Source organism: Emys orbicularis, chromosome 25 (genome assembly GCF_028017835.1).
Source record: "Emys orbicularis isolate rEmyOrb1 chromosome 25, rEmyOrb1.hap1, whole genome shotgun sequence".
Taxonomy (NCBI): domain Eukaryota; kingdom Metazoa; phylum Chordata; order Testudines; family Emydidae; genus Emys; species Emys orbicularis.
In genome coordinates this window covers 11,776,839-11,803,615 of record NC_088707.1, presented here as the reverse complement: position 1 = coordinate 11,803,615, position 26,777 = coordinate 11,776,839, and the positions used below count along the sequence as shown (strand labels likewise).

General features: G+C 55.6%; 1 protein-coding gene across 2 annotated transcripts in view; it reads right to left on the bottom strand.

The window, feature by feature from the left end:
- The window catches only part of LOC135894522 (acid-sensing ion channel 2), a 1,171,365-nt gene that overhangs the window by 9,908 nt on the left and 1,134,680 nt on the right, over window positions 1-26,777 (bottom strand). For both annotated transcript variants that reach the window (XM_065422633.1, XM_065422634.1), the window contains exon 8: window positions 8,342-8,421. In XM_065422633.1, the coding sequence (XP_065278705.1) occupies window positions 8,342-8,421 (80 nt within the window). The remainder of the gene's footprint in view (window positions 1-8,341; window positions 8,422-26,777) is intronic.

The following is a 26,777-nucleotide window of genomic DNA, read 5'->3' as shown; positions in this document are numbered from 1 at the left end:
GTATGCTCCATCTTGGCAGCACACACTCCACGCAGCATATTCCCTATGGCTGGCCAGCCCAAGAGAACAGTGGGGGATATTTGCATCATTGACTAGCCAGTTTCGTCTTTCTGTTCAAGTCACTCCGTTGCAGTTGCCTGCTGCTCTCTGGATTTAGGGTCCCAAGACAGAGTTTTAAGATGCCAGGTCAAGCCCGTAGATCACCTTGTGAAGGATGCAGTGCAAAGCCCGAGCAGGGAGAGCCCTGCAGTGGGCTATTATGGGATGTTAATGAAATTAGAGGTGGGGGGAATTTTTTCGCCTAATTCTTTCTTCACTGAAAAGTGCATTTTCTTTAGAGCCCGATACAGAATTTGGTGGATAGTTTCAGCTGGGGAAATTTTCCTCCCCAAAGAGTCGAGACACTTTCAATTTGAAATATTTCAGTGTTTTGCGCTGAGTTGGCGTTTCGATTTCAAATTTGGCCAATTAACCTCCCCCCCCCAAAAAAAATGGAAAGGGTGAAAACCACCTGAAACGGCCAAAATCCAGATGAAAAACTTGAAACAAAATTAGTGTCGAGTCGACGCGAAACATTTCCATCAATTCAACATGATTGTTTTAGTTTGCGTGTTTTTGATTTGATGAAAAAATGTTGTTTGGTTTGACTCAAACTGGAATTTTTTCAGAGTTTGTGGTTTGGCCCCCAAACTGGAAACCCTGTTATTTGCTCAGCTCTAAGTGAAAGTGCTCTGAGGTTATGAAATTCCCTTTCTGAGGCAGGAAAAGGCTTCTCCCCAGCCATATCCGATACACCCATCGCCAGGGGAGAGACCCCATTTGTCCCACAGCAGGGCTGGACACAAGTCAGCCTGCTTGGATTCGTGCTGTGTGTGGTGAACATATCAGCAACATGCTTTGTAAAGTAGGTATCATTATCCCTATTTCACAGCAGAGGGAAACTGAGGCCCGTGCCCTGACTTGAACCCACACTGCGCTCAGGGGGAGCTGTGCGTGTGCTTGGGTGAAATCAGGCCAGTATGAGGCCTATGCATGGCAAAGGCCTGGTTTGCGGGTTCGTGGTGGCCCCCTGTACCCGGGGAGTTCCCCTCATGTCAGGCAAAGAAGCCACAGCAGAGCTGGGACTAGAACCCAGGACATCTGGCTCCCACACCGGCATCCTGCCCCTAGGGCTACACTGCCCCCCTGTGGAGAGGAGGTGGAAGAGGCATTCGAGTTCCAGAAGATGGGGTGGCGGAGAGGGGGAGACTCCGGAATTAAGCCCAGCTGTCCCCTTGTAAAGGCTGCGGTGTGAACTGGCATGACTGGTGGCTGAAACGATCTTCCGGCGTCGGTGCCCCACAGCAGGATGGAGCCAGGGGCCCAGTTTGTCTCTGGGGCGCAAAGCAGTGGGTGCCCCCTTGGGCAGCAGGGCACGAGGCAGGTGCATGCGGAAGTGCAGAGGCTGGGGGGCTCATGGGGGTGCAGGGCATTGCTCCGAGAGACGTGGAGGGAGACGGGATGAAAGGAAGGTAGCGGTGAGGGCATGGGAAGGATGGAACATGCAGGGAGCCAGAGGGTTAAATGCTCCCTCTGCTGTGTACACTGAGGCCAGCCTGGGCCTGGCCCCTAGGAAATGTCAGGTTTGTCCGGCTGAGGCAGCGTGTGTGCCCAGCACGCGTGGGCCGGCCAGGTGCTTCGCTCTGAGATGACTTATCGGGTGAAGCGTCTATCCCACCAGTCTGCACGCTAGCGAAGTGGAAACTAAAGCCACCGTGATGCGGCCCGACAGCCCGACTCATTCGCTGCTCTTAGGAGTTGGCGACACGGGCAGATGCTCTGTTCCCGGGTGGTGCTGGGGATGTGAAACATGGGGGACTTGGGGTAGTGGGGAGGTAAAGCTCTCCACCAGGGGAGATGTTGGTGGCTTTGACTGGACTGGGCGGGGCCCAGATGAGGCATTAGGACACCTGGGTTCTATCCTAGAGTTGGGACCTGGGATAGTCACTTGAGCCTCGGATCCTGCTTTGTCTCCATCTGTAAAACAAGGATGAGGAGATTGCCCCTTCTCGTTTGCACAGAGCCCCGACTGATCCTTGCAGGGTGCTTCGACAGATGGAAGGTGCCACTGCTCAACACAGCCTGGGCTGGCTTCCTCCATGAATGTGTCCCTGTGCTGAACGAACACCCCTGTAGCAGTGAGCAGTGAGTTGAGTCTCCATGGCCCCTCCAGCCTCTGAGCCTGCTGCTGAGAGGGCGGAGAAGAGCCAGCCGTGCTGGGTGGCATTCAGCAGTCGGGTCACTTCTCCTTCCAGACCCCACTCACGCCCTGGCAGAAGGGTCACAGCTGAGACCCACCACCCCGACCTCTCGCTGAAACGTTCCAGACCTGATGCACCTGATGTTTTGGTTCCCATTTTAAATACGTGGACGTGATGCGGAGGATGTTATACGTGGGTCCATTAGGCCCTCAGGGTGGATGAAATATCAAACCTCCACCCCCCCACCTGAGTGTCTGGAATTCTCTCCACTTCTTTCATTTGCAGCACAAATTGCACTTCCTGTGAAAAAAGCGAGCGCTCCATCTTTTTCTGCCTAGCCGATTCAACCGAGGCACCAGTGATATTAAAAAGGGGACACGCTCATCGCAGGCAGAGACATGAAATAATATTCCCCTCACTGCAGAGAGCTGCTCCGTGCTGACCCGGCCACGGTTTCTGGATGCTGCACATAGACTCCGGTATATTTCATGGCTCAGCGGATTCTACTTTCACTTATTTCTTTTAATGAAAGAAACCAGCCAAGATTCCCTCTTTGAGTCGCTTTGGCCCCCTCCAGCCTCTTGCTTTGTTTGTTCTAGTGAACTGTGTGCTGGATCGACAGCCCTGGAGACCAAAATCCTTGATCCCACCCCAGATGGGGCACAGCGAAAGCTTCCCCTTCCAGGAGCTTTGCCATGGCCTGCTCTAATCCTTGGCATCTGCTAGCCAGTGGGACACTGAGCAGGGCCAGGTGCTGTGATAAGAACAACGCTTTGCACATGTGAGTGGCATGTTCACACCACGATTTCAGCTCCCTCTGCAGGTGTTAACAAGTCAGACTGAGCCACCGAGTGATGTGCCCAGCGAGTGCGCCCAGCTGTGGCAGAACCGTGAATAGAAGCCAGGTGTCCTGACTCCCAGGCCTGGGTTACAATCACAAACCCATCTTCTCTCTGGAACACGGTGGCTGCTTGCCTGTGGGGAACCAGACAGAAACTTCATCTTCGAGGCAGTGTGGACTGGTGGAGAGAGCACTCGCCTGGGACCCAGTCTGTTCCTGGATCTGCTGCTGCGTGACCTTGGACAAAGCACGTGCCCTGGTCTGTGAATCAGTTTCCCCATTGGTAAAATGGGGATAATGATATCGGATTTGGGCTCCAGTGCTGTTGATTCGGCATAATATTCACTAGAACAAACAGAGAGGGTGAAGGAGGGGAGAAGTGATGCCAAGGGGGAATCTTGGTTAGTTTTTTTCTCCCCGTTAAAAGAAATAACCCAAAGTGGAACTCTGATGTACAGTGCTTGGAGATTACTGATGGAAAGGGCTAGCTGTTCTTATTATCTCCCACTGGTCTGTGAGCAGCCAGCCAATGGCAGCTTCTTGTCACTCTCACCTGAGGCTGGATTAGAACCCGTGACTGGGAGGCAAAAACCCCAGGGCACAAAGACTTTTATTTTGAGTTCGCTCTCTGCTCCCTAAGAGCCTCTTGCACAAAGGAAAGCGCAGGGCTTAAATTCAGCCGGAGCTGTCCGGAGCCGAGCTCTGGTAAGTATTTTCAAACATTGACTCCAGGCTGATGCTGTTGCGGTTCTCAGCCGGGGGTCTGTGGCCCTCTGGGGATCCACAAGCTGGTTTCAGGGGGTCCGCGGGGCCCTGCAGCTGAAGGCTGGAGTCCCAAACCTGGGTGTGATCTGAAGGGCTGAAGCCCTGAGCCCCAGCATGCCCTGCGGAGAATTGGGGGGGAGGGGGGGCATGGTGTGCTCCAGGAAATATTCAGTGAGAATTTTAGCTCTGGGACAGAGTAAAAGGTATTGGGGTGGGGGATTAGTGGGGAACAGATCAGCAGGGGCATGACCTTGTGGCCGTGGCAGGCATTGACACCGCAGGCTCTGCCAGGCATCTGTGTGCCTGGAGAGGAGTGTGCTCCAACTGGTGCCGCATGTGCCAGTGAAGGCACTGTTAGAATTAAGCAAGGAGCCGCCTCTGTCGACAGTGGAGTGCTGATTGGCAGGGATGGGGGGGCTGCAAGTCACCCCTGTGAGCCTTGATTTCCTGTCCAATCCTTCCAATCTCTCAGTTCCCCACAGCAATTTTCTGCCCCGCTCACAATCCCCCTCCTTGCAGCGATCAGAGGAGACCGGCAGCTCCATGACAGGGACCATCGCAGGGGTCCCCTCCACGCAGGGAAAGGTCACGGTTGTGAGGGCCCCGATCAGCGAAAGGGAAGCAGCGAAGGTACCAAATGCACCGCTGCACGTCTGTGGATTTGATTTCCCTCAGGACTGGAGGTTCCCGCTCACAGTGTCCTCGTCCAGATGAATTTGTACGGCAACATGTTTCCAACCCTCAATGGCGTTAGCTGTAAAAGGTGCCAAGTGGAAAGCAGTTGCCACCGATCTGGCTAATGTGTTTCCACACTTGTGCTGTAGGGCCCGAAAGACTTTTTTAAGGCCAGGATTCTTGAGAGGACAACGCTCCACAGTGCACTGTATTGCATCCACAAACCAATAATGCCCCCTGGTCCCAGCGCCTCACAACCACGGCCTGCAGCAAGCCTGGGATAACAGGGCAGGGTGCTCCTCCCACCTGGGCACTCGCTGTCCCTAGCCCAAAGACCACCTGCCGCCATAGAGAGCAGCAAGTCGTGGTTGTTCACGATGCCAGTCATGGGTAGCGCATGACTCCTGCATTTGGGGAGGCTGGACGTGAGCACTGGAAGTTCCCTAGAAGCAGGAGGGGCCCCTGGCGCCTGGCCCATGGCCCGCCCCCTGCTCCATCCCAAGGCCCAGCCCCGCTGGGCCCCCTTCCCCGAAGCCCCCCCACCTGCCACTTGCGCCTCCTCACCCCCTCCCTCGAGGCCACCTGGCCGTCGTTTCCCAGCGGGCAGGGTTGCCTTGGGGGAGGGATGGGAGAGGCGCGAGCAGCAGGGCTGGGGGTCCTCGGGGAAAAGGTGGAGCATGGGCAGGACCTCAGGACGGGGGAAGAGGGAAGAGGAGCAGCGTGGGCAGGGCCACGGGGGAAGAGGACGAGCGGGGCCTCGGGGCAGAGCGCAGGTGGGGGTACGGCCCGGCCGCCCTTTCGGTGGCAGTGCTCCAAAGATGGCGGGCTGGTGCCGCATCCTGTTTGGGGAGGCTGAGCCTCCCCTGGCCTCCTATACCCGCCGCCCATGACGACAGCGGCTTGACACTGGCCCGAGGAGGATGAGAATGACTCTCTAATCTGGTGCTCAGGGCGCTGCCCCAGGATGAGGGAAAGCCAAATTCAAGTCCCGTCTCCAACAGCAGTTTCATTCTCTATGAAAGGTGGGACAGCTTCAAGAGGAGAGAGCGAGCCAGCCCAGGACACAAATGTCCCATACCCTAAGGCGCTGCCCTGGCACGGGGGGAACACATGTTCGAATCCCTCCATGCCCCCAGGCTGGGAAGGGAATTGGAGCCCAGTCCCACCAGCCCGGCGGCGCGCCCTCACCACAGGTCTGACGTTTCCAGCGGAAGCTGCTGCTGCCATCTTGTGAATCCTTCAATTGCTGTTGTCCAAGTGGCCAAGGGTCGGAACGAAACATTTGGGTTTGACGCTCCCAACACTAGCAGACTTTTCTGGGGTGGTCGAAAGCCTGCGGCTCATGGTTGTCGAGTGTGCGAATACGTTCAGCTGCCCTGACACTACGCTTTCCAGTGAACAAACCTTTTGTTTGTACATTTCCCCCCGCCCCACCGCTCTATTCCTGAGTTCTGTCCTGGCCCGGGAACAGCTGGTGACCATGGTGCCTTGGGCAGCCATGAAACCTTTATGGGTGGAGGGGAGGACTTTTGTCAAAAGACTCTGAGCATCCGGGGCTCCGCTTTATGCCCCCAGCCTGCCCACACGGCACTGTGCCATTGTGAAGAGCAGGGTCCTCAGAGGCCAGTACCCAGCCCAGCAGCCCCACAGCGCAAAGGTAACTGTTAATCTAGCACTCAGCTGGTGGTAAACAAGGCCTAGGGTTGAATGGTGGAGAGAAGCTTCCATAGCCCCTTCCCCTGAACAGGCACGTGACTGGACAACATGGCTGGGCAAAGCTTGTTTTTTTTCAAATCTGCCCCCCCATGTCTGGTTGAAGTAAATGTTGACCAGTGAGTAGCTATGGATGAAGAGGCTGGTCTAGGCAGGCTCTGATCCCTTCCCAGTAGTGCCTTTGCCAGTCCTGCCTTAAAGCAAGGCCTAGCTCCCCTCCCTCTCCTCAACCTGCCTGGAGAGACTCCCATTCATAGATCATAGATTATCAAGGTTGGAAGGGACCTCATCTAGTCCAACCCCCTGACAGATTTTTGCCCCAGATCCCTAAATGGCCCCCTCAAGGATTGAACTCACAACCCTGGGTTTAGCAGGCCAATGCTCAAACCACTGAGCTATCCCTCCCCCGGTCTCTGCTCCCTCCATGCCGCCTTGTGGCCATTCCCTCTGAGCCAGTGGGCCCCGCTGCCTCCACTCCATTAACCCACCCCGCCCCCTACTGAAACGTCTTCCGTTCCTCTCCTGAGAGGAAGGAGTCCGGTGTCGTAGGTGAGAGACGGTTCTGGGGATCGGAGCTTCTGGGGTCTCCCCCCAGCTCTGCTACACCCCTGCTGTTTGACAGTGAGTAGGTCACGTCCCTTCCTGTGCCTCAGTTTCCCCATCCATAAACTGGGGATGCTATTCTCTCGGTTGTGAGGCTAAAGTCACTAATGATTTGAGAGTGCTTTGAGGTCCTCGGGTGGAGAATGCTAGAGACAGGCAAAGCACTATCATTAGCTGTTGCAGGGAGCCGGGCTGCCATTCTCCTGGGTTTGGGGTGCACACAGAGCATGTATCTTCTGGCAGTTGGGCATGAAAGGCAGGCCAGCCTCACCCAGCTGAGCGCCTTGCCGGGGTGGGGGGTGTGTGGATGTGCGTGTGGTGCAGGAGAGGACAGGCCTGTGGCTCTGCATGGGGTTTGGCACTGGGGGAACAGAGCTAGCAGGCAGCCTGCGCCCGGGAAGGGATGGCACACAGGGAGCAGGCAGAGGATTCTGGGGAACCTCTCGCTGGAATGCGGAGGCCTGCTCAGGCAGCCATGGCTCCCGTGCGGGTCGGGGCGGCTGAGTCTGTCATGCTGCGGAGGAGAGGAAGCGAGAGGAGCTGTGGAGGGAGCGTGCGTTGAGGGACAGAAGCCGCTAGTCCAAGGGAGACAATGCCCAGTAAACTGCCCTGGAGAGGGGACGGCGCTGGCACAGCCCGTGTGGGGCAGGGCGCTGGGGAGGAGCATGCTCTCAACATGTTCACAGCTGCAGACTGCGCTTGCCAGGGAATGCTATTGATATTGAGGGGAGCAGTCCCCTTCCTGCCGCACTGCGACTGCATCCCCAGCTATTTTGGGACCAGGAAGCAGGGAGGCGACAGGCACCAGGGTTACAAACGTCGGTGCAATGCCCCCCCTTGCTCTTGGTTTGATCATCAGCATTGACGTGATATGTCACTTTCACGAGATGGGATAAAACTACACAAGGGACACAGCCCTCCTGCTTCAGGGTGGAAGCTGAAGTGGGGGTCAGGAAGGAACTTCCACCAGGGATTGGTTATTCCATCATTTCCCATTATGGCAGATTTTGCACCTTCCTCGGAAGCAGCTGGTACCAACCACTGCTGGAGACAGGGCATTGGTTCTGATCCGGTCGATCAGTTCCGAGGTCCCTAGGGCGCTGCCTGCTTCAGGAATGGCCATTCCATGGGAGGACCGAGGACCCGGCCTCCCTGACGGAGGCATAGAGAGGGCTGCCCCAGGTAGACCTAGCATGAATCCATGCTGGCCCATGCAGATGACTGTGAGAAAGGCACAAAGGCAAGCGGTGAAGGGAGGGGGCGGCAGGGCTCCTGGGGGAGCGTCACCCCCTGAGACAAAGCTTCTGAACAGGAGTGAATCTCAGCCAAACTACAAGCACCTGGGCAGCAACACAGCTGGGGCTCTCGCTAGGTGTTCGCCTGCACCCAAGCCTGGCTGAGGGTCCGTCCACAGGGCAGAGTTCCCAGCGCCCGGACTCACTCAATCACACAGCACTCACGCTCCCTAGCGGTGGAATGAGGAACACAGAAGGGGAGATCTTACCTCGTAAATATAATCAAAGAGCTCTAGTACTGTAAGGATACTAGCACCAATAAACAATCCCATCTGACCGCCAATGTCACCTAGGGGAAAGAAAACAGCTCGTTTTACTCACATGCTGTCAAAGAAACGTGTTCAGGGAATGCAGATGGGTACCCATCAGTTATGTCTTATCTGGGATTTTCTGAGCATCAATCAGAGCCTCTCTCTCCTGGCTAAGAATGAAATCTCAGGAGACACAAAGCCAGAATTTCCACAGCGCTCTCTGTCAAGGTTTCCCCTGAGGCTGACATGACAGTGACGTGATATTGCATGTGGCCCTCACAGCGCGAGCATGGCGTCTTGCTCCAGTCAGCAGGTGCTGAGAGGAGAAAAAAGCTACATTTACTAGAAAAACTCCACATCACACTAGTGATCCAACGTGACAAAGGATCAGGGGCATTGTGTCCCGCAGGGGAGCCCAGCGGGTTTCAAACCTTCGCCTGCTAGTTGCCGGGGACGAGGGAAGGAAAGAAAAGATGGAACGACTCCCCAGGTAGAAAGTGGTTTCCAGTGACTTGTCAACGGGGCTGCACAGTTCGTTTTACAGCGCAGGTAGGGACGGCTGGGGTAGAGCATGGGGAAATATTACAACACGTGACATTGACTGGAGGGGAAGGCTAAAGGCAAAATGCTCCTAAACAAACAAGACTCCGGTCTTAGCAACTGAACCTCTCCTGCCACACGTTAAAGGGGGTGTGGTGCAGGCTGACAGACCTGCAGGTGGAAATCTTGTGTCCTTACAAGCGACGATCACGCTGCCTCCTACCCCTGCCCTGGGAATGTCACCGTCTAGGGGTGGAGTGCAGTCCCGGTGGCCCACTTTCTTTCTAGATCTCAGTTACAGGAGTGCTCACTACCGATATATAGGTAAATAGCTATGGTGCCAGCAGATGGTGCTCCAGAACAGGGCCTGTGTTTTGTAGACCCTGCTGTTGTGCATCGTAAATGGTTTTCTCTAGCAGCACTTTACAAGCCCTGGTTTTTCAGGTTCTTTTGCACAATGGCTAGCAAAGGGGACGATTGCACTGCGGGTACCTGAGCACGGAAACCTCGACTGACAACACTAACTCATGTCATATAGGCCACTGCAACAGGCTGCCTTGGCCCCTAGAAACAAAGGGCTTTGTAGCCTACTGCCTCACCCAGGTCACTGCTCAGGAGTGCTGAAGCTGCATGAATCCTGTCAAGAACAGAGCCCTGCTGTTCCAGAAAGCCCCACAGCATCTCTCTCTGCCCGCCTGCCCTTACCAGCCGCCTAGCCTTGCGTGGATCCAGCAGCAGAGCTCAGTGACGACAGCCCACATGAATATCTCATCAACGAATGCATCAATCTGTCAACGGACCCTTATTAGCATCCAGCCTGAGCCACTTTCAAGGCTGCAGGGTCGGTAGGTTCTAGTCATTTACTTAGAAGACGTGGAGCGAGACAGTAACAGCAGAGGAAAGGGCTTAAGGATCTGCAATCCTCCCAAAGACCTAGAGGCCACGCTGAGCTGAGCCCGATGCAAGCATTTCCACAGCTGAGGCACTAGAGGGACAGAGGGTGCCTGGGGAGTTTCCGGGAGTGCCACCCTCTGGGTTTGTCCAGTCACCCAAGGTCAAGTTGTGGGGAAAGAGCAAAACAGTCCCGTTGTGCTTCTACTAAAGCAAAGACTCCAACTCACCTCTGCTCTTGCAGTTCCATTTTTGTTTGACTTCTTTTTCCTTTGCAAATGGAGGAGGTTTCCCTACTGGACTCCCACTGTTTTCCCCCAGGCCACCAGCGAACCATGTCCCTAACCAGGTTGGGCATTTCTGGCATTGCATCACACAGCCTGATTGGAACCAGCCCAGAGTAACTCTGCATGGGACTGACTATTGCATCCGCTCTTGTCTGGATGCTACAATGGGCAGAGATGCAAGAGATGTGGGTTTTAAATACGGCCACAGACTTGCAAGGTCTCAGGCAAGACTCTGAGCTCAGTTTGCCTGTCGCCAAAATGGGGGCAGTGAGATTTCCATGACTCACGTCCCAGAGCACTGGTGTTACACGTGTGCTACATGTGCTCTGAGCTCTTGCCATCCGGCCAGGAGGCCCCTAGGGAGGAGGCAGCCTTTCTTTTTGTGGCAACATGCCGATATTCACAAGGGCGCCTTTTCCTCCCAAAGGGCTTTGGGCAGGGTCAGTCCTCCCGAACGTGGCAAAAAATGGAAGTGCACCTGGGTGCAAAGTCAGGTGAACCAAAGGGTCAGAAATGTTCACACTAATTTCCATGAAAAAGATTTTCACCAATTTCTCCCAACCCTTTCCCCCAGCTGAGGAAAGATGGTCTAGTGGTTAGGGGAATAGCCTGGGACTTAAGGACCCAGTGTTCAGCTCCCTGCTCTGCAACAGTCTGCCTGTGTAACCTGGGGCATGTCACTTAGTCTCTCTGTGGTGCTCATCGGGGTGTTGGAGACTAAAGAATGTGAGGTGCTCAGATATCTCAGTGAGGGGGACTAGAGATGGGCATTAGCCAATCAGATCAGTGCTTGTGTCTCTGCAGAGTGCCCAAAATAACAGAAACCATATTAACCGCTAGCTTGGTAAGCGAAGGTGAGGGCCCAGGAGCTGTCAGCGGCTGGAAGCACAATTAGCTAAAGCAGCCAACAAAGGCAGGTGTGATCAGCACATGCAGTTCTGCCCCCATGCGCAATCTCCCTTGCTTTGTTTTCTACTCTAGCAGCTGGGCAGGGAAGGGGAGGGGGCTCAGATCGAGTAGTTTGCAGTTGGACCGGAGTGGGTGAGAACAGTGTCCAATTGTTAACATTATGCGAATGAGCGTTACCCAGATTTCGCTTCATCTTGACAGCGAATGGCTTGATAGTTCCGGCTATCATCTTCCTGGCTTTCAAAGCAGTGTGTTCTGTCACTTAAGGGAGTGTCCTGGTTCACCTCCTGCTGTATGAACATCAAAGCTAGCCCAAACAAGCCTCAGAGGAAGCCGCAAACTGATCGTTTTCCCGGTAAGTTACACTGGGAAAACAATGTTTCCCAGCTGCTGCAGTCATAGGCAGAGAGACCAATATACTTAGCAATAGATAGCTCTTGTGCAAGAACATTGGGTCACGGCGAGCCACTGATACGGGCTCCTTTCCTGTAGTTCTTCCGTTGCCGGTACCCAGGAGAGATTCATCCACTAAGTATGAGGCGAAGTGGATAACTGATTATTCACCTTCCCCATTATTGTCTTTGCTGGAATACACAGGAAGCAAAGGGATGCAGCTGGAGGTAATTTGACTGTATGTTCCCAATCTGTCATTCAGCTGCAGGAGTAAAGCATCCGTGAACAGAACACGCCATATTAGTTTAGTAGAGAAACAACATCTATAATATTGCAGCCCAGTGCCCAACGGCACGTTCTGACAGCATTGCCGTTGCAGGGCAATACAGGGTGTTGGAAATGCTACCTCCCTGCCCCTGCTGGTTCCTCCCATCCTCTTGCCCTATGGCCTTCTCCGCCTCCCGCTCTGGAGCTGGGCCCACCCATCCCAGAGTCCTAGAATCTACTCCCCACACCCCTAAAGCCAGCTGCCCACCGATCTGACTCTGGATCCTTCCCCGGTCCCACTTCATAGAATCATAGAATATCAGGGTTGGAAGGGACCTCAGGAGGTCATCTAGTCCAACCCCCTGCTCAAAGCAGGACCAATCCTCAACTAAATCATCCCAGCCAGGACTTGTCAAGCCTGACCTTAAAAACCTCTAAGGAAGGACCACTTGGTTCCTGGCCAGGTACCTCTCAGCTCGCGGCTGCTCCGAGGAGACGGAGGGGGCAGGAATAAAATCAATTTCACCCTAGCTGAGGCTCATGGCTCTGACAAAGCTCTGGGGGAAGGAATCATTTGAACACTCGTTTGAGAACGATTCTTGTAACGTCTCCTCATTTCCTCGCTATCGCTCCTGGCTCTGGTGTCCTGCCCGTTAGGTGACTTGCTGGGAGCCCTCAAGCCTGTCTATTCTCTTCGGAGTATCTCTTGAACCCCAGGGGCGCTGACTTGGCCACAGGAGTAACCAATGACTGGGGAGACCATCTGAGCTCTGAATTCATGACAGGAGGCACTTCAGTCGTCCCTCCAGTAGGCTTCCTGCTTACATCCGTCTGGGAGCTGACGAGACAACATAGGCTCATGCATTCCCACTGTCCGTAAAACCATTCCTGTGATTTCATCACAAGTCCCGGGATATCAGGGCTTCTTTGAAAGAATTCCCCTGAATTTCTGATTTCTGCCTCTGAGCTTGTGAAGTTTTGTCCTTTTTCCAAAATGGTCGCCCTCCCCATCACTGTCAGTGGAGCTGAAGCTGACGCCCAGACCATCCTTTTATTGTCTACGTGCTCCCTACTTCTGTTTGCATTGCCAGGACTCTACTTCTGATCCACTTCCCTAGGCCTGGAGATGTCGTGGGAAAGGCCGCTGTTTACCTTGTGTAGTAACTGGAGTTCTTCCAGAGGCATGGTCCCTGCGTGCATTCCACTCGAGGTGCGCATGTGCTCCATGCGTTTGAGACTGTAAGATTTTCACTAGCAGTGTGTTAGTCCGCGCTGGCGCCCTTCTACTCGTGCTCTGATCCATAGTTATAAGAGGCCGTGCGGACTGACCATCTCTCCAGTTCCTTCTCTACTGCAAACCAGTAAGGATCAGCCGCAGAGGGGAAGGAGGGCAGGAAGTGGAGCACCTAGGGGGACCACACATCTCAAAGAACTCCAGTTACTGTAAAAGATAAGTAACCTTGCTTTCTTCTTTGAGCGACGGTCCCTATGTGTATGTGACTTGAGGTGACTCACAAGCAGCATTCACTGAGGAGGCGGCGGCGAGGACCTTGGCTGTATCACAGACTGGAGGACTGCTCTGCTGAAGGACGTGTCCGCTGCACAATCTTGCAAAAGTATTGACAGAGCCTCACGTTGCCTCTCTGCAAATCAGAAGAGGGGCATCCGGAAGAGAGGCTACTGATGTAGCTCTGGTCGAGTGGGCCCTCACAACTTGTGGAGGAGGGGTCGCTGTTAACTCGTAGCCAACTAGGATGCAGCCTGAAATCCATTTGGAAAGTCTCTGTGGGGAGATAGCTTCCCCTCCTATGCGTTTGGCAAAGGAGACAAGCAGTTTAGATTTCCTGAAGGATTTCATGCTCTGTAAGTCCGATGATGCCAGCACCAGCTAGGAAATCTTTTCCATTTTGCTGGGTAGCATTTGCTCTTGGAGTCTTTTCTGCTGCTGCCAAGGATGGATTGTATTGCCTCCAAGCATGACCCTTCTAGGTTTGCCACCCATCCGGATACCACGTTGTTAGATGGAAGGATGCAAGGTTGGCGGGCGGATCTTGCCTTTGTCCCGAGTCAGTGAGCCTGGGAAGAGCTGAACATGGCCATGAGAACATCTGGAGAATGCTGGGGAACCAGAGCTGCATTGCTCACGAATACTCCATCTTGTTTGATCTCCCGCAGGAATCGATGAAAGAGAGTGACAGTGGGAAATGTGTACATCAGTGGTTCCAACCACTGTACTAGAAATGTATCCCCTCCGGAATTCTGGCCTGAAGCCTCACTGGAGCAGGACATTGGGCTTTTCTTGTTCTCTTGAGATGCAACAGGATCCTGCAGTGGGAATCTGCAGTGCTGAAAGATGCTCTGTTCTTATCATTCGTGGTCCTTGGAAGAATGGAGGCTGTCTGCCAGAGTGTTCTGCACCCTGTGAAGATGTGCTGCTGAGGGGGTGCAAAACCAAACCAAAACCAAACCTAGGTACTGCCAAGGGGGTGATCTGGTGGTGAGTGCACCGGTTCCGGACATGGAGCGCTTCCATGCAAAGATGGGTGGACCTCGCCCCTCCATGTCTGTTGATGTAATAAACTGCCTTACATGGCCTGAACAGTCAGGAATCATGTGAAGGCTTCATGTACAGCATGCAGCTTCAGAAGGTTTATGTGCAACTGGGTCCAAGTACCCTGTGCTCCATGTTCACCCACATGGGTCCCCACCCTTGTTGGGAGGTGTGTGTAATCAATCTTTTCCCCTTCCCTTTTCCTCCCTCCCCCCCACCCCGGCACACTGCCTCCCTGTTTTCCCACCAGGTGAGTGAAGTCAGAACTCCGTGGGTACAGCCTGGACAGCCAGCAGCAGGGAGCCTCTGAGCTTGGGGCGACAGACTCGGACTTGCGGGGCCGTGTAGACCGTGCTTTTAAGTTGCGTCTTGGACCAGAGCTTGGGCTGCGAAGCCCACCCCACTCCTTAGGCTTCAGAGCCCCAGCTCCAGCCCGAGCCGTAATGTTTACACAGCTTCTTTTAGTGCTGCAGCATAAGTGGGGGAGGGATAGCTCAGTGACTTGAGCATTGGCCTGCTAAACCCAGGGTTGTGAGTTCAATCCTTGAGGGGGACATTTAGGGATCGGGGGCAAAAATCTGTCTGGGGATTGGTCCCCCTTTGAGCAGGGGGTTGGACTAGATGACCTCCTGATGTCCCTTCCAACCCTGATATTCTATGATAATCTCCGCGAGCCTGGGTCTGGTGACCTGGGCTCAGAGCTTCACGGCCACTCGCTGCACACACGTACCCTCTGGGGGAGTGAGACTGGTTTGTCCAGACTCTGCTTAGCCTGGTCACAGCCACGCCTGCAGGAATCACAGATGGAATTCTGCAAAGGGTGTCGGATATATACACGAGGCCATGTGACTGAGGAGGACGAGGCAGGTTCATGTCATTGTCCGAAGGCTCAGCTGATGCTGAGCAATGAACTCCTTCATAGCCTGAAATCTGCCCTTAGCCGGGTATGCTTTGGCTCGGATTGAATATAGGGTTGTTCTAATGAAGCCTATAATCTGCGCAGGAGCTAAGCACGCAGCTAAGATCTGAGCAGGGGCGAGGTTGTTATCTGTACTTCTTGGTATGACTTCGCTGCGAGGGGCCGGCTGTCACGGAAGGGGAACGTTGACACCACTGCCACTACCGATAACACCTTCAGGAATACCCTGGGTGCCATTGAGAGACTGAAGGGGGGGTACTCTGCACGGTAAGGTCTAGGCCAGGGTTTCTCAAACTGGGGCCGCCGCTTGTTCAGGGAAAGCCCCTGGCGGGCCGGGCCGGTTTGTTTACCTGCCGCGTCCGCAGGTCTGGCCGATCGCGGCTCCCACTGGCCGTGGTTCGCTGCTCCGGGCCAACGGGAGCCGCAGGAAGCGGTGGCAAGCACATCCCTCGGCCCGTGCTGCTTCCAGCAGCTCCCATTGGCCTGGAGCAGCGAACCACGGCCAGTGGGAGCCGCGATCGGCCAGACCTGCGGACGCGGCAGGTAAACAAACCGGCCCGGCCCGCCAGGGGCTTTCCCTGAACAAGCGGCGGCCCCAGTTTGAGAAACCCTGGTCTAGGCCCACAGAAAACTGTAGGGTTCTCCTGTGTGCCGGGTGAATGTCTACGTGGACACAAGCATCCTTTAAATCAACAGCTGTGAACCAGTCACCAGTGTTTAACAAGGGGATTACAGAGGCCAGGGTCATTCTGAACCTCAAGCAGTGGATGACGTCCTTTAGCTGTCTGAGATCCCACCTCCTTTCTTCTTGGAGATGAGGCAATATCTTGAGTAAAATCCTTCTCCTCTGTGTTCTATGGCTCTCAGATGGCACAGGAAGTCGTCTTCCTGTCTGAGCATCCTCTCAGGGGAGCACAAGCAGCTGGAGTCACCTGTGTCCAATTGCAGCAGTAATGATCTGCTGGGCCAGTAGCATTTCCCAGGGTTAAACTCTCAGGGGTGAGTCTGCGCCATTGGAATCTGCTGTCTCCTGATGGTTCATGGTGAACTTCACGGTGCACTGTAAGAAGTATTGCTTTGGCCAAGCTCTGGTTGGCCTCTTGGCTAATGGCCTAGCAGGAACGAATGCTTATTTTTTTCCCGTCCCTGTACGGCCATACTGTTGCTTGTTTATAATAGCGTTGTATGATCAGGTGTGCTGGCAATGGGGGGCTGGCTATGGGGGCCACGGCCAAAGGGAGCTCACATGCAATGGGGTTTGATGATCCATATGAGACAAGGGAGTGTTTTCAATTCAGTGCTTTACGAGCAAGTATTCTCATCACTAACTAGCACACTGCGACCGGCCCGAGCTGACATTCTGAGCAGGGAAGGCAAGGGCTGAATGGGCCACAGAAGCTGACCTGAATGCACAAATAAACTTTGCATTTAGGAACCTTGCCCCATCTTGCACATTAACCCCCTCACGCGGAGCAGGTGAAGATGCGCAACCCAGAGAGAAGCCAGCTCCTGAAGTTCATCACACGGAGACCACAAAGGAGGCCAGCCCTCTGACGGCAGAAGAAGGTCCCAGGGTGGATGCCAGGAAAATGCTCCTGGTTGTGAGGTCAGAAGGTAAATGCCTGTGCCCAGTGCTGACCGGAATGACTAATGCAGCCGGCACAGCCCAGATCAGTAACCTTTCCCCCTAGGAATGAGGTCTTTGTACAGACTTCTAAGGAAAACACAATACTGTTACAACACACGCCAGCAATAGAGGCAGCCATCGGTCACATGCAGACAGTGGCTTTCATCCCAGGGATCCCAGAGAGAAATAGAGCGAGTGCGTGCTGAGATTTCTTACGACAAGTAGCTACCGCGCCCTCAGGGCTGGCGAGCCCGCCCTCCTGCAGTGAGGACATGTGGAGAGCAGGTAGCCTGCCCATCCTCAGCACCACACCATGGGCCCTAGCATCCCCCAAACCTCTCACCATACCATTGTATAGTATTTCTCAGCCGTGAGCTGACAGAACCATTCTCCACTCTCGTGTTCTTGCTCCCTGCATTCTGGCCAGGCCAGGCCAGATGTTCTGGCATCAAAGCAACACCAGGTTGGAGTTCTGGCCCCAGACGCCAGTCCGAGCAGCCCCTTTACTCTCCTGTGACTGATGAATGCTTCCTTCAGCTTCCTCTGGGGCAGGAACCCTGCACACCCCTTGCTGGACCGTGAACTCCCTCATTCCAAGCTCGCCTCTGGCCATCTGCTAGCCCCTGCTGTGCTGTAACTGCCCTTCTGGCCGAGCACAGCTTGCCCGTCTGTCTCTAGCCAATCACAGAATTCATGACAGAATGATGGGAGACATCCTGCATGGATGAAGGTCCCTCCTGGCAGAGCCCCCAGGCACTGCCTTCCCTTCCCGGTGTGCCAGACGCTAACAGATGGGTAGCGGATAAGATCTTGCACAGCGCTGGCAGCATTTAGTCCATCAAACTCACATTAATCATTTAGATTTGTCCAGAAGCTTTCAGCCCAAAAGGAGCCCGGTGCAAGCTGCCTCTGCAATACCTGTACTACTCCGCTGGAATGTAGCCGCCTCTGGGGTGGAGAGCAGCAAACAATCTGTGTACAGCACCAGGCCAAACCTCTACTCTTGTGATCTTTAGCATCCACACGCAGGGTGACCAGAGACCAAGTGTGAAAAATCGGGACAGAGGGTGGGGGGTAATAGGAGCCTGTATAAGAAAAAGCCCCAAATATTGGGACTGTCCCTATAAAATTGGGACATTTGGTCACCCTATCCACACGCCACAGGCAAGACCTGGATATTTTAAGTTCACAAGCCCTCCCCCACTCCTATTATACACAGGAACATGAAACATAATGTATAGGGCCCTACCAAATGCACAGTCCATTTTGGTAAATTTCACGGTCATAGGATTTAAAAAATCTTAAATTTGTGGTTTCAGACATTTAAATCTGAAATTTCACAGTGTTGTAACTGTGGGGGTCCCGACCCAAAAGGTGGTTGGGGGGGGGGGGTCGCAAGGCTATCATAGGGGGGTCACAATATTGCCACCCTTATGTCCACGCTGCTGCTGGTGGCGGCACTGCCTTCAGAGCTGGGCTCCCAGCCAGCAGCCACAGAGCTTCCTGCAGCTGGGAGAGGTTCACTGAGGTGGGTCTGACCCGGCCCCGGGAACAGCCCGTGCTGGGGAAGAGAAAGTCCCATACCTGCCTGGCCAGGACTAGCAGCTGGAGCCTGGTGCATGGTAGGAGCCTCCGGCTGGGGCACTCCCAGCCCTGCCCCTCCCCAGCTCTGGGCCCAGCCCTCAGGGTTAAAGGGGCCTTGGGCTGGCTCTGTGTGTGTGCGGGGTGTGTGTGTGTGTGTGTGTGACCACAGCGCCCCCCTGACCACGGCACCCTGGGCGGTTGCCCACAGCACCCATCCATAAGGCCAGCCCTGCCTTCGACTCAAAATTGACAACCCCCCCATACCAGGCCACCCTCACTTCTGCTTTGCTGCTGGCAGACCTCTAGCTCCATGGAGTTTACATGCTACAGCTGAACCTTCGAACACTGAGCTAACCAGCTAGCATCACGCCCGTCCTGCTCCGCGGCCTGTGCAGGATTTCTGGGCTCTCCTCCATCCCAGCATGTCTCTCTTTGAATTGTCTTTGGGCCCCGGCGTTCTTCCCTTTGCAGAATGATTGTGGGAGGGACCCATCTGCTGGGAACAGAGACTTCCACGGCTTGGCTGCAAAGGTAATTCATTAGGCGAGACACCGCGTGGGTGACAAATTGTGCATTCTGTTCAGGAAATTGAGGTCAAACCTGCCAGCTTAGCTTCAGCATTTGTTCTTGGCACAGGACTTTACCGGGGGGTGATGGAGACCTCCCTGGGCACAGCTGCCTGCCTTTGGCTGTCAAGCCACCACCTTTTCCAGCTCACGTTTCAGTCTGTGACATGCTGACCTTTCAGATCCTCCTGAAAACCGCACAAGAGACGCACTCGAGCCGTCTGCCTCCCCAGAAACATGGGAGCTGGATTCATAAATACACACTGGATCATTGGATGGGGTATGTGCGGTCTACACGTGTTTAGAAAGGAGGACTTTTCAAACACAGGAGACATACGGAGAGCCACTCATCTCTGGCTGGGCTTGCATCATTTGACTGTGCCATGGTTGCTATTTACCAGAGGATTTTTGTATCGAAGCAGATTCTGCTCCCAGCCTCTCTCTCTGATTTGGCCCTGTACTGGGGACGTACCAAGCTAAGTGTGGGCAGCAAACAGACAGCCTGTGCTGGGTGCTGGCTCCGCGGCAGCCTCAGCAAACAGAGACGTGGGAGTAGGAGAGAGAACGGGGGTGGAAGGGAGCAGTAAGAATCCTTGGCCTGACATGCTGGCAGGTGGGACATGGGGGGATTGGGATCCCTTAGAAAAAGTGTGACAATGCAGAAGAGAGATTCCAGTTTATAAAAGGAGCCTTAGATCAGTGCGAGGGAGATGAGCAAAGCCACAAAATTCACCAACAATGCCACTGATTCCAGCCGCTCCCAACAGCCACGGCACCTGTGCCGGGAGCCTGTTAGCTCTTGCTAAATAAACCGCTTGATGGGGGACATTCAAGGAAACTTCAGTGCTTTGGGGGCTGCAGTAGCTGGCGCTGTTAGTTTAGGTGCTGTCTGTGGCAATGTGAAACTCAGCTCTGCCGTGTTTGTGCTCCTTAAAGATCCCACCATATCCTTTGTAAGGGAGCAGCTATTGGTTTCAGGGGTCTGGTCTGGTCTAGGTCTGACTTGAGCAAGTACCCCAAGCTCTTGTAAATGAACATGGTACTTGCACTCACCTCTTGTGCTAAACGGGTTTGTACGGCTGCCGGGTGCTGTAGGAAACAGCTGCTGTGTCCCACTCCAGAAGTAGCTGGAAATGAGTGGTAAATACAATAATCCCGCTGCATCTCCATACCCACTTCACAGGGCGCGCTAGTCACTGGTTGTGAAGGGTTTGCCCTGGCTTGGTGTTCCAGAACTGTTGAGTCCTATTAGGCATTGCAGGGCGCAGTGGCTATAGATCTAAAATCGTCCCCCCCCACCCCCCGTTTCAATGGAGTTAGGGCCAGACATCGACTACCACGGAGTAAATCCAGAGTAACTCCCCTGACTTCAGCAGACTTAGGGTCAAACTGATCTCAGTGGTGCTGGCATAAATCTGGAGTAACCCCACTTCCAACACTATTTTTTCACTGAAGAGACTAATCTGGTTCTCTCTCTTCCTCTCACATCAAAGCGGCTGCCCCCCTTCAGTTCCAGGAATATTTTATGCCCTGTTTGTGATTTCTGACTGAACTCGAGCAAACGTAATGAAATTATCCAGCTCTGTGTAGTTCAGTGAGCAGCAAACCCCATTCGAAGCACGGCTCCGCTCTTCGCAGTGGCTCAGCGATTGCACGGAGGCAACACCATCGATCGGGGTTTCACCTAATTCTGCCCAGGGCGAGCTCCCTCGGACTGACTCCATTTAGGCGCAGAGCAGCAAGATGCAACGCTGCCTTGTGGCTCCAGAGAGTCAGAGAGAGGACAGATTTAATGGAGTGGGCCCCAGGAAAATCTTTGTAAGTGATTAAGGTTGGCACAGCAATGCCCATACAAGCGGCTGGGTGTTCAGTGGTCAAGTCAGTAGTCTTGGAGGTGGAAGACTAGCCATCAACTTCCAGTGCTACTATAGGCTTCCTGGGTGACTTGAGGCCAAAACCCTAATAATAATACCCAGCTCTTATCCTCCTTAGATCTCTAGGCACTTTGCAAAGCAAGTCAGGATCACTGTCCCCATTTTTACAGAGGGGGAAACTGAGGCACGGGGAGGCGACATGACTTGCCCAAGGCCACCCAGCAGACTAGTGGCAGAGCTGGAATTTGATCCCATGTTTCCTGAGTCCCTGTCCCCTGCTCTAGCACTAATCCACACCGCCTCCCGTCAAAGCGATGGTGAAGCATTTAGATACTACCCTAACGGGGGCCACAGAACAAGCGATCCACAGGAGGCGAGAATGCGACCGCAGCGTAAGTTGGGCCCCGTGGTGACGAATTTAAGGATGTGAGCTATCGGACGCATGCAGGTCTGAGATCACTCAGAGTGAGATCAAGACCTCCCTGGGTGATTGCCAAAAAAGAACGGCATGGGAAGGCCAGGTCTGTGCGAAGCGGGTCCCCGTGTCTGATCCATACTCCAACAGAGGGGCAGGGATGGGCGCCCCTGCTGCCTGCCCCAAACGTGTAGCCGCGAGTCTTTGTCACCGATCTCTGTGTTTGTGGCCTTCATGAGTTCGGGATGGGAACGATCCAAGTCGCCACGGTGACGCGCAGCGGCCTAAAGGCACCGGCCCAGGGGGAAAGGGCTTTGGGGGAGGAGGGGGGGCTTGAAATGACAAGCGCATGTGCAAGAGAGAGATTTGACAAACACAAAGGAAGCAGGAAAACCCACTGCGGGCGGCAGGGGGCTCGGGATGGCGGGGGGGTAACTCGGAGCCAAGGAAAGCCACTGCCAGGATGGGACTCACCCTTGGCCTGCTCGAAGGCGGAGATTTCAGTGCGGCCCGTTGGAGCAGGTCCGAGGGCTGTGGCTGGGCCCTCACGCCGGGTGAACGGAGGGGGGAGCAGGCACACGAGCTGTCATGGCTCTGCTGAATGGGGGGGTCAGCGGGACACTGTCACTGCAGCTCAGAGTGTGCCCCCCCCGGTGCAGGGAGGGGGCACAATGCCTCTGACTCAGAGCACCCCGCCATCCCTGAAAAAAATAGACTGAAGGACGTTTCCTCCTTTAAAACCGTCCTGATCTGTAAATGAACGGGTGACCCCCGATGAGACACAGAGCCCGAGTAGGGTTGCCAGGTGGCCAGTTTTCGACCAGAAGGCCCGGTCGAAAAGGGACCCTGGCGGCTCCGGTCAGCACCGCCGACCAGACTTTTAAAAGCCCAGTTGGCGGATCTAAGGCAGGATCCCTACCTGTCCTGGCTCTGCGCTGCGCCCCGGAAGTAGCCAGCAGGTCCAGGTCCTAGGTGCGGGGAGGGGGGGCCACGGGGCTCCCCATGCTGCCCCCGCCCCGAGCACTGGCTCTGCACTCCCATTGGTTGGGCACCGTGGCCAATGGGAGCTGGAGAGGCGGTGCCTGCAGGCGAAAGCAGCGCATGGAGCCTCCTGGCCCCCGCCGCTGGCTAATTCCGGGAAGCAGCGCAGAGCCAGGACAGGCAGGGAGTCTGCCTTAGCCCCGCTGCGCCACTGACTGGGAGCCGCCCGAGGTAAGCCTGTGCCCCAACCATGCGCCCCAACCCCCTGCCCCAGCCCTGAGCCCCCCCAAACCCATAGATCCCTCCTGCACTCCAAACCCCTCATCCCCAGGCCCAAACCAGAGCCTGCACCCCCAGATGGAGTCCTCACCCCCCTTGCACCCCAATCCCCTGCCTCAATCCACATCCCCCTCCTGCACTCCGAATCCCTCGGCCCCACCCCCAGCCTGGAGCCGCCTCCTGCATCCCAAACCCCTCATCCCCAGCCCCAACCCCGTACCCCCTTCTGCACCCCAACCCCCTGCCCCAGCCCAGAGCCCCCTCCCGCACTCTGAATCCCTCGGCCCCACCCCCCAGCCTGGAGCCGCCTCCTGCACCCCAAACCCCTCATTCCCGGCCCCATCCCAAAGCCCACACCCCCATCCCAAAGACAGTACCCCCTTCAGCACCCCAACCCTCTGCCCCATTCCAGAGCCCCCTCCCGCACTCTGAATCCCTCGGCCCCACCCCCAGCCTGGAGCCGCCTCCTGCACCCAAACCCCTCATCCCCGGCCCCAGCCCAAATCCCGTACCTGCTTCTGCACCCCAACCCCCGGCCCCCAGCCCAGAGCCCCCTCCCGCACTCTGAATCCCTCGACCCCACCCCCCAGCCTGGAGCCACCTCCTGCACCCCAAACCCTTCATCCCCAGCCCAAAGCCTGTACCCCCTTCTGTACCCCAACCCTCTGCCCCAGCCCGGAGCCCCCTCCCGCACTCTGAATCCCTCGGCCACACCCCCCAGCCTGGAGCCACCTCCTGCACCCCAAACCCCTCATCCCCGGCCCCAGCCCAAATCCCGTACCCACTTCTGCACCCCAACTCCCTGCCCCCAGCCCAGAGCCCCTTCCCGCACTCTGAATCCCTCGGCCCCACCCCCAGCCTGGAGCCGCCTCCTGCACCCCAAACCCTTCATCCCCAGCCCAAAGCCCGTACCCCCTTCTGCACCCCAACCCCTGTCCCAGCCCGGAGCCCCTTCCCACACTCTGAATCCCTCGACCCCACCCCCAGTCTGGAGCCGCCTCCTGCACCCCAAACCCTTCATCCTTGGCCCCACCCGAGAGCCCTCCAGCCCAAATCCCATACCCCCTTCTGCATCCCTACCCCCTTCCCCAGCCCCTCCCACATTCCAGATCCCTCGGCCCCACCCTTCCGCCTGGGCCACCTGCCACCATCACATTGCCATGGCTGGTGCCACGCGTTGGCAGGTTTGCCAGTGTGACGAAGTGGGAATGTTCTTAATGTTTTCTCTGAATACTGTGTGGGTGCCTCAGTTTCCCCTATGCATTTCTTAAGTATCTAGGTGGGGGGATCAGGGTATGTGATTGTTGCAGAGCCCAGGAGGGTCCCTGTGATACCATCTGCACAGAGAATGGCCGACACTCTGTCTCCTGGCAACTAATGGCCTGGGCCCCTCCTCTACAAAGGTGCCAACTGAAGGTGTTGGGGAACAAAGAGATCAGGTGACCTCCTGGCCCGGGAAAGGGAGAGGAGGGGCTGGAGAGTTTCAGTTTGGAGCTGGCTGGGGAAATGGAGGGAGGGCCAGAGGGGCTCTGGCCTCCCTGCCTCCCCAAGATGGACCTGGCTGAGGGGTCCTGTTCTCTGTACCTACAAGCTCTGTTTTAGACCATGTTCCTGTCATCTAATAAACCTCTGTTTTACTGGCTGGCTGAGAGTCACGTCTCACTGCGAAGTGGGGGGGCAGGACCCTCTGGCTTCCCCAGGACCCCGCCTGGGCAGACTCGCTGAGGGAAGCGCACGGAGGGGCAGAGGATGCTGAATGCTCCAAGGTCAGACCCAGGAAGGTGAAGCCGTGTGAGCTGCTTGCCCTGGAGACAGTCTGCTCACAGGCCCTAACCCGTGGCCCGTTTCCCGCACTGAGCCGCCAGACCCTGCCGGAGTCCAGATTCAGACGGACCATGTCTAGGTCTGTTTCAGCGCCTCGGCTCCTGCAGCGACATGGGCCCTTCTTCCCGACGGGTGGGAGCGGGTAGGTCGCTGCTCTGTGCAATGCCCAAGGCTGGGGGAGGGGGAGGTCCCTGCTGCGTGAGATGCCCAGGGATGCAGGGGGGAAGACCCCTGCTCTATGGGATGCCTGGGGCGGGGGAGGAGCAGGTCCCCGCTCTGTGTGAGGCCCAGGGGCAAAGGGAGGGACAGGTCCCTGCTCTCTAGGTGCAGTGGGGGACGGGTAGGTCCCAGCAGACACTGCCTGAGGATCTGTGGGGTGCTGGGAGGTTACGGCAGGAGCGTTACTGCAGCCATGCAGTTTTTGGCAGGGCTGATTCCTCTGAGGCAATGCATTAGCATTAGGGCTGCAAAGACCAGGAGGACGTTTGTCGACAGACAATATTTGGTTTAATCCAGCTCCTCTCGCTTGTCTGGCTGGAACAACACAGAGAGCAGATTTCAGGCCGCGCCACTCGTTTCAGTGTTTGCAGAGAAACACTGACAAAAACTGCCGCCCTCGCCCCGCGGCCTGTGACCGGAGCGTCCAAAGCCACGGGATTAAACTGGAAGGGCAGGCGAGTTCAAAGCCTATTAAAGCAAGCGACTCAAAGCCCTAGCCAGAGCTAAGCACAATACGGGCACCTGCTCTGCTAGCTTCCCACACACAGCTCTGCCCTCGTAACTCGGACCTGACCCGCAGCAACCCCGCATCCCCAGTCCGAATCCTCCCCCACCTCTGCTAATGCCCGAGGCTGCTGACTCGCTGTACACCCCACATTCTCTGCAATGCACCTCCGTCCTGTCTTAACCCCCCGCTATTCCAGTCCTGGGCCTCTCTTGAACAGAGAGGCCAATGGCCCCAAATTGTGTGGCATCGTACTTCAGCTCTGAGCAGCGACCCACGGAGGAGGCGGGGGGAGGGAGACACACAGCCAGCCTGTCTGCTTGAAGCCAGACAGCGTTAAAAGAAATGCAGTGCTTGATTCTGTCCTGGCTCTTGCCTGTAATTGAAGGAGCTGGGAGCTGTAATAACCAGAATTAAAAGGGTTCACCTAGGGATGGGAATGAAATCAGATGCCAACAGGTGAATTCAAGTGGGTAAGCTCCCCCATCTCTCTGGCAGCCCAACCCCCATCCGAGTTTGCAGCCAATCTCCAGTTTCAATTTGTCTCCTTCCTCTGGGAGATTTAACCTCCGAGTATCTCTCTTCATTTAAAGAGACAAATTTAGCTGCCTAGAAATGTTGGTGCCAAATCAGGCCCTTATATCCTAATGCTACGTGAGAGGCAGGTGGTGGATACCTGGATACCAGCTAGCTAGCTATACGGTGCATCAGAAAACAGAGACAACAATGCAGAGCGCTTCCCTTCTATCTATGACCCTGGCACTGCGATATCTGAGCACCTCACAATGCAGTTGCCCTCCTAACCCCCCCTATGTGGCAGGGCAGGGCTGGAATTCTCGCGGTGTAGCAGTGAGACTAAAGGACTTGCCCAAGGTCACGCAGGGTGCTCTGTAGCAGAGCAGAGAATGGACTCCAGGGCTCCCGAGTCCCAGGCTAGTGCTCTGTCTGCTACCCCACATGTGCTCAGTACCACAGAGTGAAGGGGCCCAGGGTCACAGCTTTGGTGGCGGGAAAGGTAGAATGAATTCAGCCCAGGTGAAAGGCACTGGGCTGCCAGCCCTGGAGACTGAAGTCCAGTATTTCTGGACAGAATGGGCAGGAGCAGGGCAAGCTGCCCGCACCACTGCACTTCACTCCCATTCAGCCCTGGCCTCTCTGCCCGGGCGGACAATTAATACCGATTAGGACAAGGGTTTCACTAAGAACTGGACTGGGACCCACCCAGTCCTGCACAGGCTCCTAAAGAGTAACAATCTCCAGTCACGAATGACTGGGGCACCTGGAAGCAAAGAGCATCACAGCGCCTTGCTAACTCAGCACACCCGGCTGAAGCAGCCACGTGTCCCAATGGCTCTGAATACGGTAGCGATGACATGGAGCAAAGATGGGGTCAGGGCCCTGTTCCTCTGGGACTGGTCTCGTACTGACCTTTGCTGGCCAAGGCATGGACTCTCCTGCGGGGTTTGCTCCCCGGCCCGGGCCATTCACCCACTGGGTGTTGGCAGGAAAGCCAGAAATGGATTTCAGGCCACGTGAGGGGGTGTCCACCCCATGCAAGCCCATAGTGGGTTAACGGGGTCCAGCAGGGACCAATTAACCTTAGATGCTGCACTGGGAGGAGAGCCAGGGCGCTCAGACAAAGCCCGGCTGGGGGGAGAAGCTGGGCTCGGATGATAAAGCCAGGAAGTGAGAGCAGGAGGGGGCTGCAGGGAAGGGGCTGCAGTTGCTCCTTACAGGGAAAGGGAGTTGGCCAGGGACAAGGA